The following is a 20,595-nucleotide window of genomic DNA, read 5'->3' as shown; positions in this document are numbered from 1 at the left end:
GGAAGCTCCAGGTCTCCGCTAGAAACAAACAGCACACAACATCCTCCTCGCACGCTCACCTGGCCAGTCCAGGGGTGTCCCAGCCACAGCTCGTGAAGGAGGGATGTGAGTTGGTGGAGAGATACTCCATTCGGAGTCTCCCGTTGTCTCCATGTCCTTTTCATCCCTCCTGGGGCCCAGAGGCTCCACTGCTGGGCGAAGGAAAGGTTAAACCAGTTGGGCAGCAACCTCCCCTCTGCATCCCCAACAGAATCTAAACTGGGAAACTTGGTAGCAGGAACAAAGCGGGTGTTTGTTGGGCTTCTCCCTGCCTGGGAGGCTGTTCTCAGACCACGGCATTCCTGGGTTGGACAGTCAGCTCCGAGTGCCTTCTCCCCACTGCTGCTGCAGCAGAAACCGCTGCCTTTCCACAGGCCACGCTTAGGGGACGACTCAGGGCATCCAAGTGTTTCTGCCTGGCCAGAGCTCAAAGCAGAGGCATTAAAAATAAATCCAGCCCTGGCAGATGTGGCTCAGTGGATTGAGCACCAACCTGCAAACCAAAAGGTTGCTGGCTTGATTCCTGGTCAGGGCACACACCTCGTTGTGGCCAGGTCCCCAGCTGGGAGTTTGCAAGATCGATATTTTTCTTCCTCCCTGCCCTGTCTCTAAAAATAAATCTTTTTTTAAAAAATAAATTCAGGGTTAGAGCATAGTCCCCATATGCCAAGGTTCAATCCTTGGTCAGGGCACATAACAAAAAGCAACCAATAAATGTATAAATAAGTGGAACAAAGAATTGATATTTATCTCAAACCAATTAAAAATAAACTCAAGCTTAACAGAGGAAGGAGTAGAATCAGGTGTAAGAGATAGCTTCTCAAGAAGTCAGTAAATAAATCAGACCAGAATCTCCCATGAGAGAATAGCTTCCCCATCCTACCTGAGCTGTGGAGAAGAGCTAACAGTCAAGAAAGGTTTAGGACATCTAGGGTAGTATGTGGTGATCGGTGAGAATACAGAAGGAAATAAATGAAAGCAAAGGTGCTCAAGAGGGGACAGACAGCTCCATGGGAACAGGACCCACAACCCTCACCACCCGGGAGCCTCGGCACTTGAGCCCGACGACCTGCATTTACCCAGCTGATGAGAAAAGGGACGAGTCAGTGTGGCATTTGTTTTTATTAGAAAACCCATTTGGTAAGCACTTCCCTAACTCAGAGACTGGGCAACCTCCAGGAGTCCCACAGCCTTCATTTTATCTTCTGTCCTCTTCAAGGAGGGGAGAGCAGGAGATGGGGGTCGTGTCGTGCAGTGTCTGAATGCACCCCCGAGGGTTCACGCCACCAGCAGCACACCACAGGGCATCTCAGTGGCACACCAGAGGGCCCTCTAGGCTCAAGGCATTCTTGTTTGTATGGCTTCGAGAAGGAACCAAGGAGGCTCTTACTGACTCCTAGGCCTAGTTCGTCACTCTGGTTGAGAGCAGGGCAGGATCCAGGAGGCGGCCCAGGGCTCAAGGAGGCAACTGCATCTGAGATACCCTTTGGAGTCTGGAAAGCACCTGGATTTCTTGGGGAAGGGAGGGCCATGAAAACCCCACTCAGTTCTTCTTGGTTTTGGGAGTGTCGTATTTCCTCTTGCTGGAGTACCACAACAGCAGGGGGACCCCAATGGAGGGGAGGGTCATGACCCCAAAGGCTGCCCAGTCCAGCTGCAGAAGACAACAAAGGCCTTGCTTAGAAACTTGGAGCAGGGCACAGGACAGGACAGGACCAGACCAGGAGGGAGGGTTCCAATGAAAAAGGCAGCAGCCCACCTCAATATCTGGCAAAACCTTGACAGGAAGGCTCCTCGCTGACCATGCCTGACAGAGAATGCGTCTCTGAAGACAAACCTACCTTTCAAACTCAGAGACCAAAGTCTCACCTGACCCAACCCAGACTGGAAGAACAGCCTTTCTCTCCCGGAAACATCTAAGGGCGAGGGCCAGGCCTTGCCCCGCCAGGCATGCCTCCTGTCATCTAACCCCAATTTCACCTCCGGCCCCTCTTCCCCTCCCCGTCTCAGTCTACCCTCCAGGCTCATTAGAGAACTTACCATTCCTGGATTGCACCATGCTTTTTCTCACTCTGAACTGCTCCCCCTTCCTACAAAGTTCATCCTTCCTAGTCTCCTCTTTGATTTGTTAAACATCACCTCCTCCAGAAAGTCCTTCCTGATTCGCAGAGACCAGGTTCAATGTTCCTGCTGCACACTCCTCCAGCACCTTGTGTGCGATCTGTCACAGTGCTTTTCCCCACTGACTTGTTCTGTCACTAGCAGCCCCTAAAATCTTTAATGGAAGGGACTGTGTCTTGGTCACCATTCTTTCTCAAAGCAAAGTACCAAACTGAGCACATAATTAGGAACTTCGCAATTACTGAATGAGTAAATGAATTTCCTCATTCAGCACTTTACTTCACCCTTCCCAATGTTCCACAACTCCTGAATTCAAGCAGATACTCTTTTTAAACCTCTAAACAGGCTGGGACTCCAAGATGGGGCTCTACTCAAAGCTGAGTAAAGGGAAAAAGCAGTGTTTTTCCAGCAACTATGATCTCATTACCAAAAATCCCTGATCATAGTTAAATCAGGTATTTGATGGCTGTATCAGACACCAAAAAACAGGTATGGCAAGAACCAACCACTTAAACAAATCTTCTAAGGAAGCTAAGAGGTCCCAGAACCAAAAAGGCGCTCATATCCCAAACACCGCGCAGCTTACAAAGTGCGGCGAGAATCGCCGATCGAACTCCCGCTGAGCCAGGATCCCACCCTGTCCAGGTGCGCTGGTGAAGCCGACCTGAAAAGCGTAAAAGAAGCGCATCAAGGCAAGTCCCACACTTTCTCATCTGAGAAACGGTAGTTCCAACCAACCCAGTTCTCAGCATTAGATTCTTAGAGCTTCAAGAGGAGGAAAAGCTCTTAAACTAAAGAGAACTGGATGAGTCTTACTGTGTTGTAAAGAGGAGTAAATTAGGAGCCAGGAGACTCAAGAAACACATGATGAATATTTACTAAACATGGCAGGCCAGGTATGCAGCTCACATTCAAACCGAATCCTTCTTAGTCTCAGACTCTGAGAAGTGAGTCTCACCACCACTGGCCCCTCTGCAGGGCCAAGTACATAATGGAACGACTTGCCCTTGGCACTCATTTCCTCATCTCTCCAATGAAAATACTCTTCTAAACTGAGTGCCATTAGGCTCAAATGAAATGAGGATTCTGAACAGCACAGAGCCCTACCCAAATGTACATTATAAGAGGGGCTGAGTCTGGCCCACATTCCTTTGTCTTGGAGAGGAGGCCCAGACTTTGGAGCACACTGCAAACAACTCTGTCCTAAAGTGGCAGCTGAGCCTTTGGTTTTGTGTGTTTTAACCCATCAAATACTTTGCAGAACCGTAGAGTACTAAAGCTGGTTCCTTTTTTTTTTCCTTCCTCCAACTTTACATCCCTATAATTTTTTTTTTTTTTAAGAGGGGAAGGGAGGAAGAGAAACATCAGTGTATGGTTGCCTCTCTCATGCCCCCTTCTGGGGACCTGGCTTGCAACCCAGGCATGTGCCCTGACTGAGAATGGAACTGGTGACCCTTTGGTTCGCAGGCCAGCATTCAGTCCACTAAGCCACACAAGCCAGGGCCCCATGACTATTTCTAAAGTTGGATCTGAAAGAAGTGACACAAGATGTGGAACTGTAACTAGGATTATAAAAATATGATTCTACATGGTTTATAAAAGAATAAAATTCAGAAACTACAGTGAATGTTAGAGAATCTCGAATTTCTTTTAGCTCTCTGGCTGACTCTGTTCAAAGTCCCTTCCCACCCTGACTGCTGTGGCTCAGCAGGTTTGGAGTCATCTGCGAACGGAAAGGTCACCAGTTGATTCCTGGTCACATGCCTGGGTTGCAGGCCAGGTCCCCAGCTAGGGGAGTAAGAGAGGCAATCAATCAATCTTTTCTCTCATATTGGTGTTTTTCTGCCTTTTTCTCCTTCCCTTCTCCTCTCTCTAAAAATAAATAAAATCTTTTTTAAAACATCCCTTTCCTATGGTGGACTAACTAAGCAGCCAACAGCCATCTGCATGGCTGCGTCGGGCCTTTATGAAATCATGACCCAAGCTTTCGGAGGGCTGGGACAGTGTCTTAATCTTGGTATTCCCCAGAGTCTAGCTCATTGCTGTGGACGCAATAAATGTCTGCTGACTTTCACGTCAGTCAAAGGTTGTTCACTACTGTTTCTATTACATATGGGAAACAGAGAAGTCTAAGACGAAGTCCCTGGCTTTAAGCAGTTTACATTAAATTGGGAGGTGAGGGTGGGAAAAAGAATACGCATGAGAAAGAGAACTACTAAAGACAGTAAATAACTAAACGCTCAAGTGACATACAACATAGGAACTACAGAAGTTTAGTTGCATTAGCTGAATGTTTACTGAAAGAATGCATAGGGAACAGCAATGTGAATTGTAAGAGCAGAAGACATAAACAAGGACTTGTAGCTCAAAGCTAGGTCCTGAGAAGGCTTCAGATAAGGGAGCAGAGTGCTTCAAACACAGAACAAAGGCAAGGTGGAAAGAAGAGCAGAGAGGAGCAGGGAGGACAGGAAGGAGCCCTGCCCAACCAGGACGGAGGGTCTTCTGGGGTGAGTGGGAGAGAAAGCTGGAGAGGCAGAGGACAGCCAGACTACTGGAAGGTATGCAATGAGAGGCAGAAAAGCTTGGCCTTGACGCAATGAGGAGGGTTCGAAGCAAGGGAAAGACACAAAAACAGTGAAGATAGGGAATAATCAGACAACAATAGAGGAGATGAATTGGAAGGGCAAGGACAGCCATAAACTGGGCAGTAAATGACACATTCCATATTACAAACTGAGCAAAAGGAAGGAAGAGGAAGGCAATGCTACAGTATTCCCTTCCCAATCATTTCAACTGCCTTATTTTCGAACTTTACAATTCGAAACATAATTCCTAAGGACAATATCCCAAGTTTCTGGTCTTTCTTATGCGTCTCAGAATTTAGTGGCTGCTTTGAAAATTTTCTGCAAGAATTTTCAAAGGCAGATCTGAGCGCATCCAGCTAAGCATCTTGACAACTCACCACCACGGGCCCATCCTCCTGGGCCAGGTAAGTAACAGTGGCCGAGGTGAAGTTGAAATAACCAGCCTTGAGAGGGCGCAGGACAACGGTGTGGGAGACGTTGCTAGCACTGGCCCAAGAGTTAAGGAAGGGAAAAAGATGAAGCTAAAGCTGTAACAACCTTTCAACTTGCAAGCTCAATGCACCATTCACACACAAAAAATTGCCAACACATGTGGTGATTTCATACTTGCAATACTCTGTAAGAATGATAAACACACACATATTTGTAAGTCTAAAGTGTGTGTTATAATATGATGCCTTTTTAGCCAAGCTTTAAGTTCATAATGTACTCAATATTAAGGTTTTTGAAGTAAACCTTCAAACCAGTATATGTTACAGATGAAAAATTAGTCACTTAATTAAGCTCGCAGAAAATCTTTCATTAACTATCAATGAAGGAAATTCTTGAAAAAGCACAAAATAAAAATAAACAAACAAAAAAAAACACAAAGAGAACACCTACCCTCATCAGAAAATCTAAACATACTTTAAATCACGAGGGAAAAAAGTCTAATCCAAAACACTCAGGAAATAACTGGTGGATCAGAATCAGAGACTTGCTGACTAAAAAGAGTCTTAAAAGGTCACCAGGTCCTCCACGTTAGCATCCAACTGAATTTTTTTTAAAAGCACTTTACTCATCTTTGCCAGAGCACAAACACCTATTTGTTATGTATAATGTGCACTTTTTGGCCCAAATTTTTGAGGGAAAAATAAGGGTGCACATTATATATGGGCAGGTGTCTAAAATACCTTGTATCTGTTCTTGTGTGTTTTAATAATTTATTACATATAATTTCTTATACCATAATATATTAAAAAATAAATGCTAAAATTCCTTTATAATACAAAAAACCAGCCCTGGCTGGTGTAGCTCAGTGGATTGAGCCCAGGGCTGCGAACCAAACAACTGTGGTTCAATTACCAGTCAGGGCACATGCCTGGGTTGCAGGCCAGTTCCCAGCAAGGGACGCACAAGAAGCAACCATACATTGATGTTTCTCTCCCTCTCTCCTTCCCTTCCCTTCCCCTCTAAAGATAAATAAATAAATAAAATTTTTAAAAAGTATCTATCTCACGATAAAGAAATCAATAAATAATTGTTTCGAAAAGTTAAAAGTTTTTTTTCCTGAAAGTTTGGGCCCAAAACATGGGTGCACATTATACATGGCAAGATACAGTACGTGTCTACATCTTCCCAACAGAGTACGTTTTAGGGCCTTCTAACCTGTCCAGAACCTCAGGTCTGCTCTCAATCACGCTCCCGCAACTGTCACCAGCACCTCTGGTCCCATGTCATCCAAAGAGAGACAGAAAAATGGCCACGCCATTTGTCTGAAGTGACCCTGCTGCTCTGCTGGCATTGTTCCCTCCCCCACCACCAATCTTCATCACCCTGTGTCAGGAGGATACGGGGCAATCCGGTCCCATTTGACATTGAGCATTCCAGAGACAATACCAAAGTCTTCTGGAGGGAAGGAATCATCAGATAATTCCACATCTAATGCAGCACTAGAAAACAGAAGCAATGAAAAAGGTTAGGAAGTTATGGATATGAAAATAAAAGCAATCAGCAATCCAATATACCTGCCTATCCTAAAAATTGAGAACTACAAAGACAGACATGAGTCACATAGATAGTAAATTAGGTTTGTTGCACTGAAGAATCCAGGCAAAGACTTGATTCTATGGCTTAGAAGCACCAAAATACTCAAGTATTTGGGAAGAAATGGGCCCAAACCCATCCTTGCCTGAGTTTCTCCATGTGTGTGTTGGGGGGTAGGGGGAGAGGAGCTAGACACATATATATGAAAAATCTACTTAAAGGCAATAAAAATGTGTACAGGCTAATGAAACAAAGGCAGTTGAAACCTTAAACCCTGAAGATCCTAACAAAGGATCATACATTTTATGCCTTTTCATCTTCCTCTCCCTGTTTAACAATTCTTGCTTCTTTCCCACCCTGAAACTCTCCCAACTCAAAAAAGTGGAAGGCGGTTTTTTGAAGCTTCGATAAGAATGTCCTCCTCTTCCAAAATCAGGTCCAGCCGTATGTTCATTTACTTACGATGTCTGTCGCTGGAGGTCTCCAGAAGATAAACCACTACCAGTCCCTGTTCTCAGGTGAGAAACCGAAGAAGCCTGAAGAGTGCCCAGCTTGCAGCCCCAGAGCCTCTCACCTGGAGCCAACATTGTAGATGTTGTACTGCAAAGTCAGGTCTCTCCCTTCCACGGCATATCTGTTCAGCAGTGACTTGGAGGCCAAAAGCCTGGCTCCCTCCTCTGCTTGAGTGACGGCAAAGAGAGCCACCAAAAATGCCAGCAGCCTCATCTGTGAAGAAAGAAGCAAAGTGAGCACTCAAACCAAACGTGTAAAATCACCAAATCTCCCCAAAGTCCTCCATGACAAAATCTATCACAGCTCTTTGTTCTTACCAAAGCAACAGCCCCTTGCACAGAGCAGTCCATAAGCCACTGGACTATTCGAGAGACTCTTATGACCCCACAAGCCCTCGGAAACTCGGTCTAAGCACCAAGCAGCACATCTGCTGCTCTCTTTCTACCAGGGCCCCAAGGTGCTCCCCAATTGGTAGGGTCTTCTGAGATGACACCACGTGGCTAGAATAGGGCTTTCCTTGGGGTGCCCTATTTCTGCCCATTTCAGACCTGCAGCAGCCTCCAGCTTTGCTTTACACAGGTGTCCCTCGGCCGCTGCCTTCCGGAACGCGGCCCTCTCCTCCACCACCCGCCTCCACTGAGACCCCACCGCGCCACCGCGCACTCGCGGGGTCCTCCCCTACGCCCCTGCATCCCACCCTCCAACTTTCCCCCTGGATCCCATTCTCTCTGTCCCCACAAATCTTTGTGGGTCCCTCCTGGGGCTCAGTCAGCTCTGGACCCTCCCTCCTCTCGCCAAGATTACTCTCGTCTGCCAGCCGCGTGCCCTCTCCCCGCCTCTGCCGGAGCTACCCTCAGCCGCTGCGTGACGTGCGGAGAGGAGACTGTCCCCTCTCTTGCCCGCACTCCTAAACCCACTGGACTCACCTTGAACATCTCAAAAGCCTTTCTCCCGCAGGGCAGGGTGGGGGCTGAGTGGGCGGTAATGAGAGAGAGACAACAAAACCGGAAGATAGCGTCAGCATCCAAAAGACCGGAAATGAGCTCTGGCCAGAAACCGTAGTGCTCCGCCCGATGCCTTCTGGGAGTTGTAGTTCTTGGACAAGCCCAGCTTTCCCTTCATCTTGCCCTTCTGCGGTGGAGACGCGAGGCACGTAAGACAGACTTGTCTGTGCGTCCTTTAATGCTTTCATTATTCTGCCGTCTTCAGTGTCTTTTCAAGCTGTCTTGCCCTTACCGTTTGTGAGCAGCGCCTCACCAGATACTTTTCGGAAGTGGCAGACCAAGAAATTTTGATCGTATTATCTAGATTGTATCGTATATCTAGATTGTGGAGTGTACTGTCGATCTAGGAATTAGAGAAAAGCTATTTCTCTCAGGGTTACCATCATTCTTTCTGTTTCCAGGCAAGACACTTAGTCATCCCCTACATCCAGTAAGTCACCAAGCCCTTTGAGATGCCAAAAAGTTAATCCTTTCTTCTCCATCCCCACTATAACCTCTTTAGTTCATACTCCTAACTGTATGCAGGGCCCTATCTGAGACCTTTCCCTGCACTTTTCAAACTCCCCAAACAGCATTTTGAACAACAAACTCCAGGCGCAAAGGTTGGGCTGTATTTAGGCAGTCATGAATTCAAGTTCCAGTTCTGTCAGTTGCTGATTAGGTGACCTCAGGACAAGTGTTACTTGTATAAAGCCTTGGTTCCCAAATATTTAAAACGAGATAATTATAAAACTCTCAGAATGTTGGAGGATCACGTAAGATAATGCATGGAAAACTCAGCATACTCTCTGGCACATATACGTGCTCAATAAATGATAGCTGTCAATATTACTGTTTCTATACCTCCTTTGTAGCTTTTCTTCACTCAGTCTGCATCTATTGAGCACCTGATTGATCTGTGCTTGGCACTGTTCTCAGCACTGAAGATTTAGTAATGAGCGGGACGGATAAGGCTTCTACTTCCTGGGGGCTTATGTTCTTGTGCAATAATACTTATGACCTATATTTGTTTTTGGATCTTCCTCCATTCCCTACCTCCCAGACTAGAGCTCCCTGAGAACAGGTTGTCTGTTTTCTTTTCTTTTTTTTTAAAGATTTTATTTATAAATTTTTAGAGAGAGGAGAAAGGAGAGAGAAAGAGAGGGAGAGGGAGAGGAACATCAATGTGTGGTTGCCTCTCATGCACCCCACACTGGAGACCTGGTCTGCAACCCAGGCACATGCCCCCACTGGGAATCAAACCAGAGACCCTTTGGCTCACAGACTGGCACTCAATCCACTGAACCACACCAGGCAGGGCAGGTTGTCTATTTTCCATTGCTCAGTGTCATGCTTGAGCACACAGGAGGTACTCCAGGTGGGAAAAATAACTTCTCTACATGCAAACACCAATCGGCTCTTTTTCACCCTCTGTGTGTGGCTTCCTTGAAATGCCTGTTTCCTCATGCAAATCCCATCCGTCCCCATCCCATGTGAGTAGCCTTCCTTGGCTTTGCCAGACAACATCGCTCTTTTACAGTACCACAGCTTAGTATGTTTTTTTTCTCAATGTTTCTGGCCTGAAAAATCTGCCTTGACGATGATGTGCTACTTCTCCAGAGTACACTTACCCAAGTCCCTACAACCAGATGCTGAGCACACAGGAGGTGCTCAAGAAACACCCGATGGCAGAAATTTTCATTCGTTTCCAAGCAATTCTCCAGGATTGGAAAAATGTGAAGTGTGGGTGTTCTTGGTTCTCAGACGCAGGTGCATCAGAAAGGAATCTGTTTTCAGCACGCAGTCTGGACACCCTATATGATAGCCACTGTGGATTTAGTAGAGAAATGTCCTTGTCCTTACCATACCCATTTACACATTGACTCTTCTGCCTCTACCCCATCCATTTGAGGCACTTGTTCATTTACTGATATATTTTGCATTCATTTTCTGAGTGCTGATTATATGTCAAGCACTGCAAGAGTTGCTGTGGGAAATAAAAGATATGGCGTCTGTCCTCCAGCAGTTTAGAACCGAGTGAACCCTCAAAAAAATAAATAAACATTCAGTTGCTTCCATTGTCAATGGAATTCAATGCAATTCCTTTGTCTGATACTTGTCCCTTCACTGACATCTCTTCTCCCTTCTGCCTTGGCTAAACAGACCACTGCCTCTTGCTCGCTTTCTCATTTTCAGACTTTTGACCCAGTGCAAGCTATCCAAGTTCAAAAATGTTTATTAACCACATACTTTCACCAGTACTGTGCTAGTTTCTGGGTAGACAAATATGTATAAGACACAACACTTGACCTGGAAGAGTTTATAATCTGCTGAAATTAGAGTTGGAGGGTGCTATATAAGCAGATTATTTTGACACTGTCCTAAGTGATGGGAAAGAAGTTGGCATGTGATTTCCTAGTCTGTGGTTTGTCTTTTAATTATTTTTTAAAAATATATTTTATTCCTGGCTGGTGTAGCTCAGTGGATTGAGCGTGGGCCTGCGAACCAGAGTATCGCGGTTCAATTTTCAGTCAGGGTACATGCCTGGGTTGCAGGTCAGTTCCCAGAAGGGAACGCATGAGAGGCAACCATACATTGATATTTCTCTCCCTCTCTCCTTCCCTTCCCCTCTAAAGATAAATAAATACAAACCTTTAAATATATATATATTTTATTGATTATGCCATTACAGTTGTTCTATTTCCTCCATTCATTCCCCTCCACCCTGCACACCCCTCCCCCACCATCCCCCCTTTAGTTTATGACCACGTGTCTCAAGTTCTTTAGATTCTATATTTCCCATACTATTCTTACCCTCCCCCCTATTTTCTACCTACCATCTATGCTACTTATTTTCTTTACCTTCTCCCCCCTTCTCCTTTTCCCACTCCCCTGTTGCTAACCCTCCATGTGATCTTCATTTCTATGTTTCCACTCCTGATCTAGCTGTCCTCTTAGTTTGCTTTTGTTTTAGGTGTGGATGTTAATAACTGTGAGTTTGCTGTCTTTTTCACTCACAGAACTGGTTGATTTTAGTCACAAATTAGAGGAACAAATGAAGGGTAAATTAATTGAAATTAAGGGAAATGCACAGGAAACCAATAGTGATGGAAAGGAAACTGGGACTCAGATCAAGGGAGTGGACCAGAAGGAAGAAAAAAATGACCAAACAGAAGAGGATGAAGAAACAAGAATTCAAAAAAATGAGGAGAGGCTTAGGAACCTCCAGGACATCTTTAAATGTTCCGACATCTGAATTATAGGGGTACCAGAAGGGGAAGAGGAACACCCATGAGTGGAAACCTTATTTGAACAAATAATAAAGGAGAACTTCCCCAAGCTGGCAAAGGAAATAGACTTCCAGGAAATCCAGGAAGCTCAGAGAGTCCCAAAGAAGTTGGACCCAAGAAGGAACACACCAAGGTACATCATCATTATATTAGCCAAGATTAAAATGAAGGAGAGAATCCTAGAAACAGCAAGAGATAAGGGGACAGTCACCTACAAAGGAGTTCCCATCAGACTGTCAGTGGATTTCTCAAAAGAGACCTTACAGGCAAGAAGGGGCTGGAAAGAAGTATTCCAAGTCAGGAAATCCAAAGACCTACATCCGAGATTGCTCTATCCAGCAAAGCTTTCATTTAGAATGGAAGGGCAGATAAAGTGCTTGTCAGATAAGATCAAGTTCAAGGAGTTCATCATCACTAAGCCCTTATTATACAAAATGTTAAAGGGACTTATCTAAAAAAAAGAAGATAAAAAAGATGAACAGTGAAAGGACAGCAAACTCACGGTCTTTTAATTATCTTAATGATGTCCTTTTGATAAATAAGAGGTCTTCATTTTAATTACAATGTTTTCTTACAAAGCAGTTAGTGCTGCCTCTGAAATACAGGCTCTTGGTGCCTTGGGCAGCACACGTGGACCTTGGACATTTGGGAAGGACATAGACACCCAACACAATATGATGCCTAGACCAAAGTGTAAACATTGGTAAACATTTTCACTAAAATGACCCACATCCAAGTGAATCTGCCTAGAAAACCCCCTTGGAATTAGTATAGATTGCTTTTTTCCCTCTTTCTCTAGAACCAGAGAGAACCCAGGAGAAAGCTGTGTGAACAGACCATTTTGCCCCTGGGACCCTGACATATCCCACTGTGGGTCAGAAAGTCTCAGACAAGGCATGGAGATACATCATCTCTGTCCACAGTCTCTGTTGGAATCTACTCTGACTAGAGGAAAGATATTGAGACTCAGTGGTTAAGGGAAAATGTTTCTGTTGAAAGACTTTCAAAAGAATACAACTGCTTTCTGCCATCCTCAAGGGGACCCCGAAGCAAGAGCTTGAGCTTTGTTGGACGTGCAAAGAGCTGTGAGCCAGGAGCAGAGGCGCACAGAGCTGGAGGAAGGCTACCCAGGGTGCCCACTGTGTGTCGCTAGTTTCATGCCTGTTTCTTTCTTTTCTTTTTTAAAAAAATTTTGTTAATATTTATTTTATGCTGAATTTACTCCTGGGCCATATGTTTTTGTTTCTTCAGTTTCTTCTGAGATATCTTTTCTTCTGTGCAGTGTCGTCTTATGGCTGAGGAACAATCTGGTCTTGTAGGAAGGGTGGCCCCAATGTGGCAGGGAGAGCTCGTGTAAGGGTTAGTCCTCCCACAGGCTCTGTAAGTTCTGTGCTGCATCTCCGGAGCTTTGTCCACCTGGGTGCGCTCAATGACCAGAGAGTCTGCATGTAAACCCTTAAGTTCAGCATTACTCTTTGCATTTTAAGCATGTGCAGCAAAAATTTAGCACTCTTTTTTGGGCCACTATCCTGTTGTTTGGCCTGGGCACACCTACCAGCTCCAACTCCACCATTGTAATGACAGAACGGCACACAGTGCTTCTGTAAAGTGACATCCTTCAGATACTTGGTGACTTTTATTTAAAAAAAAAAAAGATTCCATTTACTTACTTTAAAGAGAGGAAGAAAGAGGGAAAGAGGGAAACATCAATGTGTGGTTGCCTCTCACACACCCAACACTGGGGACCTAGCCCACAACCCAGGCATGTGCCCTGACTGGGAATAGAACTGGTGATCTTTTGGTTCTCAGGCCAGCACTCAATCCACTGAGCCACACCAGCCCGGGCAGATACTTGGTGACTTTTCAAATATGCATACCCCTGATGGCCTGGGCAGTGTCACAAGTGTTCTTACAGTGAAAATGAAGATTTGAACCTCTTGATTTGCATGATTTGGGGAGAGGTTTCTGGGTCAAGTGAATAGTGAACCATTTTTCAGAGGTTATTGCTGGCCACTTTTGGGAAGAGTCACAACCTGTTTCTTAATATTTAAGACAGAACCTTGCTGGTATGGCTCAATGGATTGAGTGCTGGCCTGTAAACCAAAAGGTTGCTGGTTCAATTCCCATACATGCCTGGGTTTTGGTGTGGGTCCCCAGTAGAGGGTGCTTGAGAAGCAATCACACACCGATATTTCTCTCCCTCCCTTCCCTTCTCTTTAAAAATAAATAAAATCTTTAAAAAAAAAAAAAGAGCTCAAGCTGCCCACTGACCTCTCTTTTGGGATCTGCAACAAGAAGACAACCAAAAGAGTGTGTGGCGAAGCTGAGAAGGGAGTGACAAGCTGGGTTTTGGCTGGTGGCGAGGCAGGAATGTAGACACAGAGCCTTGCTACCAAATCAGGAGACCTCGGATGGGCACGAGCAAGCTGGAAGGGCGCTCTGTAAGTGGTAATAGGTTGAATATGAACCACAGCCTAGGCATGCGCCCTGGCCAGGAATTGAACTCATGACCTATTGGTTTGCAGGATGACCCAACCCACTGAGCCACACAAGTCCGGGTGACACTTTCCTTGTTTTTGATGACTTTGAGAGTTTCGAGGAGTACTGGTTAGGTATCTTGTGGACTGTCCCTCAGTTGGGATTTGTCTGATGTTTTCTCATGATTAGACTGGGGTCAAGGGTTTTAAAAAGAAAGAGAAAAGAGGTAAAATGCCATTTTCTTCACACCATCTCAAGAGTACATACTATCAACACAATTTATCTCTGACCTTGGTCGCCTGGCTGAGGTAGTGCCCACTCTACATTCTGCCCCTCCTTGACACACCACATGCTTTGGAAGACATATGCAGCCCACACTTGAGAATAGGGACTTATGCTCCACTCTCTTGAAGACAGAATATTTACATTAGTGTTTTGGAAATTTTCTGCACAAATCTGTCTCTGATCAACCATTTATTTATTTATTCAATTATTTATTTATATCAGTACAGATTAATATGGATTTATTTTATACTTTGAATTATAATCCTATACTATAATACTTTATTTTGTTGCTCAAATTGTCCCACCTTTGGCCACTGGCCAAAGAGTCTGTATGTAAACCCTTAAGTTCAGCATTACTTTCTGCAGAACTTCAGAGAGTAATGGCAGCTCCGTCAGTGATTCCCCCTGTCCCTGTGAGATGCCCCATCATTGTAACTTTTTTACCCTCACCCATGGGTACTTTTTCATTGCTTTTAGACAGAGAGGAAGGGAGAGAAGAGGGGAGAGAGAAAAGCATCGGTGCCAGAGAGAAGCATCGATGGGTTGCCCCTGGGACACACCCAGGCTCAGGACTGGGGATCAAACCCATGACCTTTAAGTGACACTCCAACTGTCTGAGCCACACTGGCCAGGGCTGTAATCTTTTTTTTTTAAATCACTTCCTTCCTTTCTGGCTCTACAAGGTGCTTCAGCCATAGCTTGTACACTCCCTGCCCCGGTCCTAAAACCAGCCATTTCTTGAAGGAGCCCTGTTTCCTTTTATTGAAGAATGACATTAGAAACCAAGATCTGAGTACTAGATGTACTTGCTGCCACTAGATGTCATTACACCTAGGCTTCCTCAGCTGACAAAGCAAGGAAATACGTGTGGACTAACCCATATCTATAAATAGTACTACTTATAAATATCTGTACCTGTATGAAGCTAAACATGAGTTCATTACCATGTTTCCACCTCCAACCCATTACTGAATAGGTCACTCTAGCTTCATCCTCTGTGTACCTGTGAACTCCCATGCCAACAGTGAGATGCCAGGCTCCCGCCACCGACTTAGCTGTTCAACTCCAGCGTGCGTGTGTAGTGGTATCATAGTTGTTCGCATGGGACATATGTCAACTAGACACACAACTGACTGTGTCAAATAGAGCACAGTGTTTGTGAACAGCTCCTTTTGTCTTTGGTCTTACAGTTTCCACTCATTTCCAAGTTACTTAGGTCAGAGCAGTTATTTTGCACATTTGTGTTAGCTTCTCTGGCTACATTCTTCATTTCATCCTGGGATCTCCTGACTTCCTAAATATCTATGGTTTTAGTTTGCATACATTAAGTTTTACTCTTTGTATTGCAAAGTTCTATGGGTTTGGCAAATGCAGTGTCACACACCCACCATCACAGTGTCATACAAAGTAGTTCACCCTCCAAAAAAAATCCTGTACTGCCCTTGCTGGTGTGGCTCAGTGGACTGAGGGCCAGCCAACAAGAGATCCAGAGGGTCACTGGTTTGATTCCCAGTGAGGGCACATGCCTGGATTGCAGGCCAGGTCCTCAGTAGGGGGAACAAGAGAGGCGACCACACATTGATGCTTCTCTCCCTCTTTTTCTCCCTCCCTTCCCCTCTACCTAAAAGTAAATTAATTAATTAATTTTTAAAAATCCTGTACTTTGAGAATAAGTAACATAAATGGTAGGTAGAAAATAGATGGGGGGGGGGCATTAACAATAGTATAGGAAATGTAGAAGCCAAAGGACTCCTATGTACAACCCATGGACATGAACTAAAGGGGGGGAACATGGGTGGGAGGGGGTGTAAAGGGTGGAGGGGAGTGAAGGAGGGGAAATGGGACAACTGTAATAGCATACATAGTCAATAAAATATAAAATAAAAAATCCTGTACTTCTTGACATGTATTCTTTTTCACATATAATAATTTCTTCATTTTTACAAATTTATTATATTTTGACATATTGCTTTCTTGTCTTTTGTTTTTAAATACTTTATTTATTTTTTAGAGAGAAGGAAAGGAAGAAAGAAAAAGAGGATGAGAAACATCAGATTGACTACACCCCGGCTGGGGACCTGGTCTGCAACCCAGGCATGTGCCCTCACTGGGAATGGAACCAGTGACACTTTGGTTCACAGGTTTACGCTCAACCCATTGAGCCACAGCAGCCAGGGCTTGTCTTGTTTTCTTTCTTTAAAGTATATTTTATTGATTATGCTATTACAGTTGTCCCATTTTTTTAAACTTTCAAATCACAATTATTTACAAGTATTTCAAACTGAGATTATAACACAATATTATAAAGTTTTATATAAGATCTGCATTAATTGTGACATATTTTCCAGTCTCCTTAAATAAAATAAAGGAACAAAGAAATATATGTAGTAGTAGTTAAATTGCAACTGCCTACAATTTTCTGAATTTGGCTTTAAAAAATAGAATAAGTTAATAATAGTCATGATATACTAGTAAATAGTATAGATAATATTATGAAATTACTCAGGTTTATTTACTGTCTAGAGTTTGTTTCTTTCTAATTTTTTTAAATCTGTAGTTATAAAATATATCTATGTTATGGTAAAAATATTTATATATCATAACAAGACATATGACTTTTCAAAAAACATTATAGGAACTATTTTGGGAGCTATTATAACTAAAATATATTTCTTTTCTTTTTTAAAAAAATATATTTGATTATGCCATCACAGTTGTTCTATTCCCCCTTCATTCCCCTCCACCCTGCACACCCCTCCCCCACCATTCCCCCCCCTTTAATTTATGACCACGTGTCTCAAGTTCTTTAGATTCTATATTTCCCCTACTATTCTTACCCTCCCCCTTATTTATTTTCTACCTACCATCTATGCTGCTTATTTTCTCTACCTTCTCCCCCCTTCTCCTTCTCCCACTCCCCTGTTGCTAACCCTCCATGTGATCTTCATTTCTATGGTTCTGCTCCTGATCTAGCTGTCCTCTTAGTTTGCTTTTGTTTTAGGCGTGGTTGTTAATAACTGTGAGTTTGCTGTCCTTTCACTGTTCATCTTTTTTATCTTCTTTTTCTTAGGTAAGTCCCTTTAATATTTCATATAATAAGGGCTTGGTGATGATGAACTCCTTCAACTTTATCTGACAAGCACTTTATCTGCCTTTCCATTCTAAATGAAAGCTTTGCTGGACAGAGCAATCTTGGATGTAGGTCTTTGGATTTTATGACTTGGAATACTTCTTCCTAGCCCCTTCTTGCCTGTAAGGTCTCTTTTGAGAAATCCACTGACAGTCTGATGGGAACTCCTTTGTAGGTGACTGTCCCCTTATCTCTTGCTGCTTCTAGAATTCTCTCCTTTCTTTTAATCTTGGGTAATGTAATGATGATGTGCCTTGGTGTGTTCCTTCTTGGGTCCAACTTCTTTGGGACTCTCTGAGCTTCCTGGATTTCCTGGAGTCTATTTCCTTTGCCAGCTTGGGGAAGTTCTCCTTTATTATTTGTTCAAATAAGGTTTCCACTCATGGGTGTTCCTCTTCCCCTTCTGGTACCCCTATAATTCAGATGTTGGAACATTTAAAGATGTCCTGGAGGTTCCTAAGCCTCTCCTCATTTTTTTTTTGAATTCTTGTTTCTTTATCCTCTTCTGTTTGGTCATTTTTTTCTTCCTTCTGGTCCACTCCCTTGATCTGAGTCCCAGTTTCCCTTCCATTACTATTGGTTTCCTGTGCATTTCCCTTAATTTCAATTAATTTACCCTTCATTTGTTCCTCTAATTTGTGGCTAAAATCAACCAGTTCTGTGAGCATCCTGATCACCAGTGTTTTGAATTGTGCATCTGGTAGGTTGGCAATTTCTTGGTCGCTTAGAGTTATGGGCTCTGGGGCTCTGAGTTCTTCTTGAGCCATGTTTTGATCTGTTTGAGCCTGTTACATATGAGGAGGGGAGCTTTAGGTGTTCACCAGGGCGGGGCCACCCAGGTTGCTGGTTTGTGATGCTGTATGTGGGGGCAGGGTCAGAGAGGGAGCAATAGCGGTCCCCTCTGCTGCTTCCCACTGCTGGGGCTGTCTGGTCTGTCTCACTGCTCGCTCCTTCGCTGGTTTATCTGCGTGCAAATGTGTGACCGCAGTCAGCCTGCTGCCTTGTGCCTTCATTGGGTTTGCCTGTTGCTACCCCACACCTGGGATTCGCCCTTGGCTGCCTGCACGCCTGGGTCGGGGGATCTTTTTTGCCTGACCCGCTCCAATGCTCGCTCCGCTCCTCTTACTGGTCTAGCTGAGTGGTTCATTGTTGTCGGACTTCCGTATTGTTTAATTTTCTGTGGTTCGTTGTTTTTAGACTTGGTTGTGTGAGAAGACACAGTGTTTCCACCTACGCCTCCATCTTGGCCAGAAGTTTATTTCTTCCTTCTGTTCCAAATTGTTGATTTGAGACCCAGTTTCCTTCCCATCAATGTCGGTTCCCCGTCTATTTTCCTTTTCTTTTTTTTAAGTTTATTTATTTATTTTAGAAATAGGGAAAGGGAATGACAGGGAGAGAAACATCAGTGTGTGGTTGCCTCACACACTCCCTACTGGGGGCCTAACCTGGCCTGAAACTCAGGCATATGCCCTGACTGGGAATTGAACCAGCAACCCTTTGGTTCACAGGTCAGCACTCAATCCACTGAGCCACACCAGTCAGGAGCCCTGTCTATTTTTATTTCACTTTTCATAGCCTTCACTTTTTCCTCTATTTTGTGACCATACTCAACCAATTCTGTGAGCATCCTGATTACCAGTGTTTTGAACTTTGCATCTGATATGTTGGCTCTCTCTTTACCACTTAGTTCTATTTTTGGAGCTTTGATCTGTTCCTTCATTTGGGCCATACTTCTTTGTCTTGGTGCACCTATTACATTGTAAGGGACAGAGCCTTGGATATTCGCCCAGTCAGGGCAACCCACATCCTTGCTCCCTGTGTTTTGGTACTGTATGTGGGGGAGGGGTCTGAGAGGAAATAATGTCATTTGCTCAGCTCTTTCCCCACTTTTAGTCACTTCCTCCACTACCTGCAAGCAAATTGGCCCCATCTGGTGCTGATGCCTGGGTGGGTGCAATTGTGTATGTTCTAGGACCATGTGGGTCTCTCCAGCGAACTCTCCTGTGAAGCTGGGAGTTTCTCCTGCCACTGCAACCCCCACAGGTTTTTATAGCCAGAGGTTTTGAGGCTTTCTTTTCCCATGCTGGAACCCTGGATTGCACAGTCTGTCTTGCTCCCCTGTTGTTCCTCCCGGTTTATCCACAAGCAAATGTGGGACAGCCCCATCTGCCAGCCACTGCCTTGCCTGCCCCGGTCCACATGGTCCTCCTGCTGCCACCTTGCTGCATGTCCTCTCCTTCCTGACTGCCCGCCTCCACCCCTCCTACCAGTCTGAATGAATGTTTCTTCTTTAATTCCTTGGTTGTCAGACTTCATACAGTTCTAATTTCTGGCAGTTCTGATTAGGTTTTGTTTTCAAATTTGTTGTTGTCCTTCTTTTGGTTGCGCGAGGAGGCAAATTGTATCTACCTGTGCCTCCATCTTGGCCAGAAGTCTGCATCTTTTTTTTTTTAAGTTTTATTTTATTCTCCCCTTTAATTAACTAATTACATATTGCTTTCCTATCTAAGGACTTAGCAAAACTTTCATCTTGCCTTACCGTCTAACATTCACTGACACTTTGGTCTCCACCAGCACAACACAGACTTTAGTCCTCTAACTCAATTTACCAGTGACTCCTGTGCTATTGTGTCACGTCTTAATTCCCTGTTTATATATTTTAAACACCATGACACATTGTCATTTTTGTTTTAGAGTCAATGTTTATTTAAATTTACACATGTATTTGTCACTTTCATTGTTCTTCCTTCCTTTCCCTCCCTTTTTCTATGACAGAAGATTCTCTTTAGAATTTTCCTTAATGTGAGTATACTGGTGGTGGACTCACTTTTTGTTTGACTGAAAATATCTTTGCCTTCAATTTTAAAAATATTTTATTTATTTATTTATTTTTTGAGAGGGGAAGGGAAGGAGAGGGGAAGAGAAACATCAATGTGAAAGAGAAGCATTGATCAGTTGCCTCTCATACCCACCCTAACCAGGGACTGAACCTACAATCCAGGCATGTGCCCTGAACAGGAATCGAACCTATGACCTTTCTCTTTGAAGGATGATGCCCAACCAACTGAGCTGTGCTGGTCAGGGCTTTACCTTCATTTTTGAAAGATATTTCCACTGGGCTTTGTATTCTAGATTGCAGGGATCTT

At 44.2% G+C, this 20,595-nt stretch overlaps 1 protein-coding gene across 2 annotated transcripts; it reads right to left on the bottom strand.

Moving 5' to 3' along the window:
- Positions 1-1,142: 1,142 nt before the first annotated feature.
- SSR2 (signal sequence receptor subunit 2) lies at positions 1,143-8,313 on the bottom strand. 2 transcript variants are annotated; one of them, XM_037132663.2, is made up of 6 exons: positions 8,210-8,313; positions 7,345-7,496; positions 6,560-6,676; positions 5,123-5,231; positions 2,747-2,824; positions 1,143-1,693 (listed from the first exon to the last, which is right to left on the bottom strand). In XM_037132663.2, exons 1-6 carry the CDS (start codon positions 8,216-8,218, stop codon positions 1,583-1,585), a joined length of 576 nt encoding a protein of 191 aa, XP_036988558.2. In that variant the 5' UTR covers positions 8,219-8,313; the 3' UTR covers positions 1,143-1,582. The 2 variants fall into 2 exon arrangements, with proteins under 2 accessions (XP_036988558.2, XP_036988559.2); XM_037132664.2 differs by having other exon boundaries at positions 6,578-6,676.
- Positions 8,314-20,595: the final 12,282 nt, after the last annotated feature.

This window comes from Artibeus jamaicensis, unplaced genomic scaffold, assembly GCF_021234435.1.
Source record: "Artibeus jamaicensis isolate MK-2021 breed Jamaican fruit bat unplaced genomic scaffold, CSHL_Jam_final contig_447, whole genome shotgun sequence".
NCBI lineage: Eukaryota > Metazoa > Chordata > Mammalia > Chiroptera > Phyllostomidae > Artibeus > Artibeus jamaicensis.
This window is presented reverse-complemented; position numbering and strand designations above follow the sequence as displayed.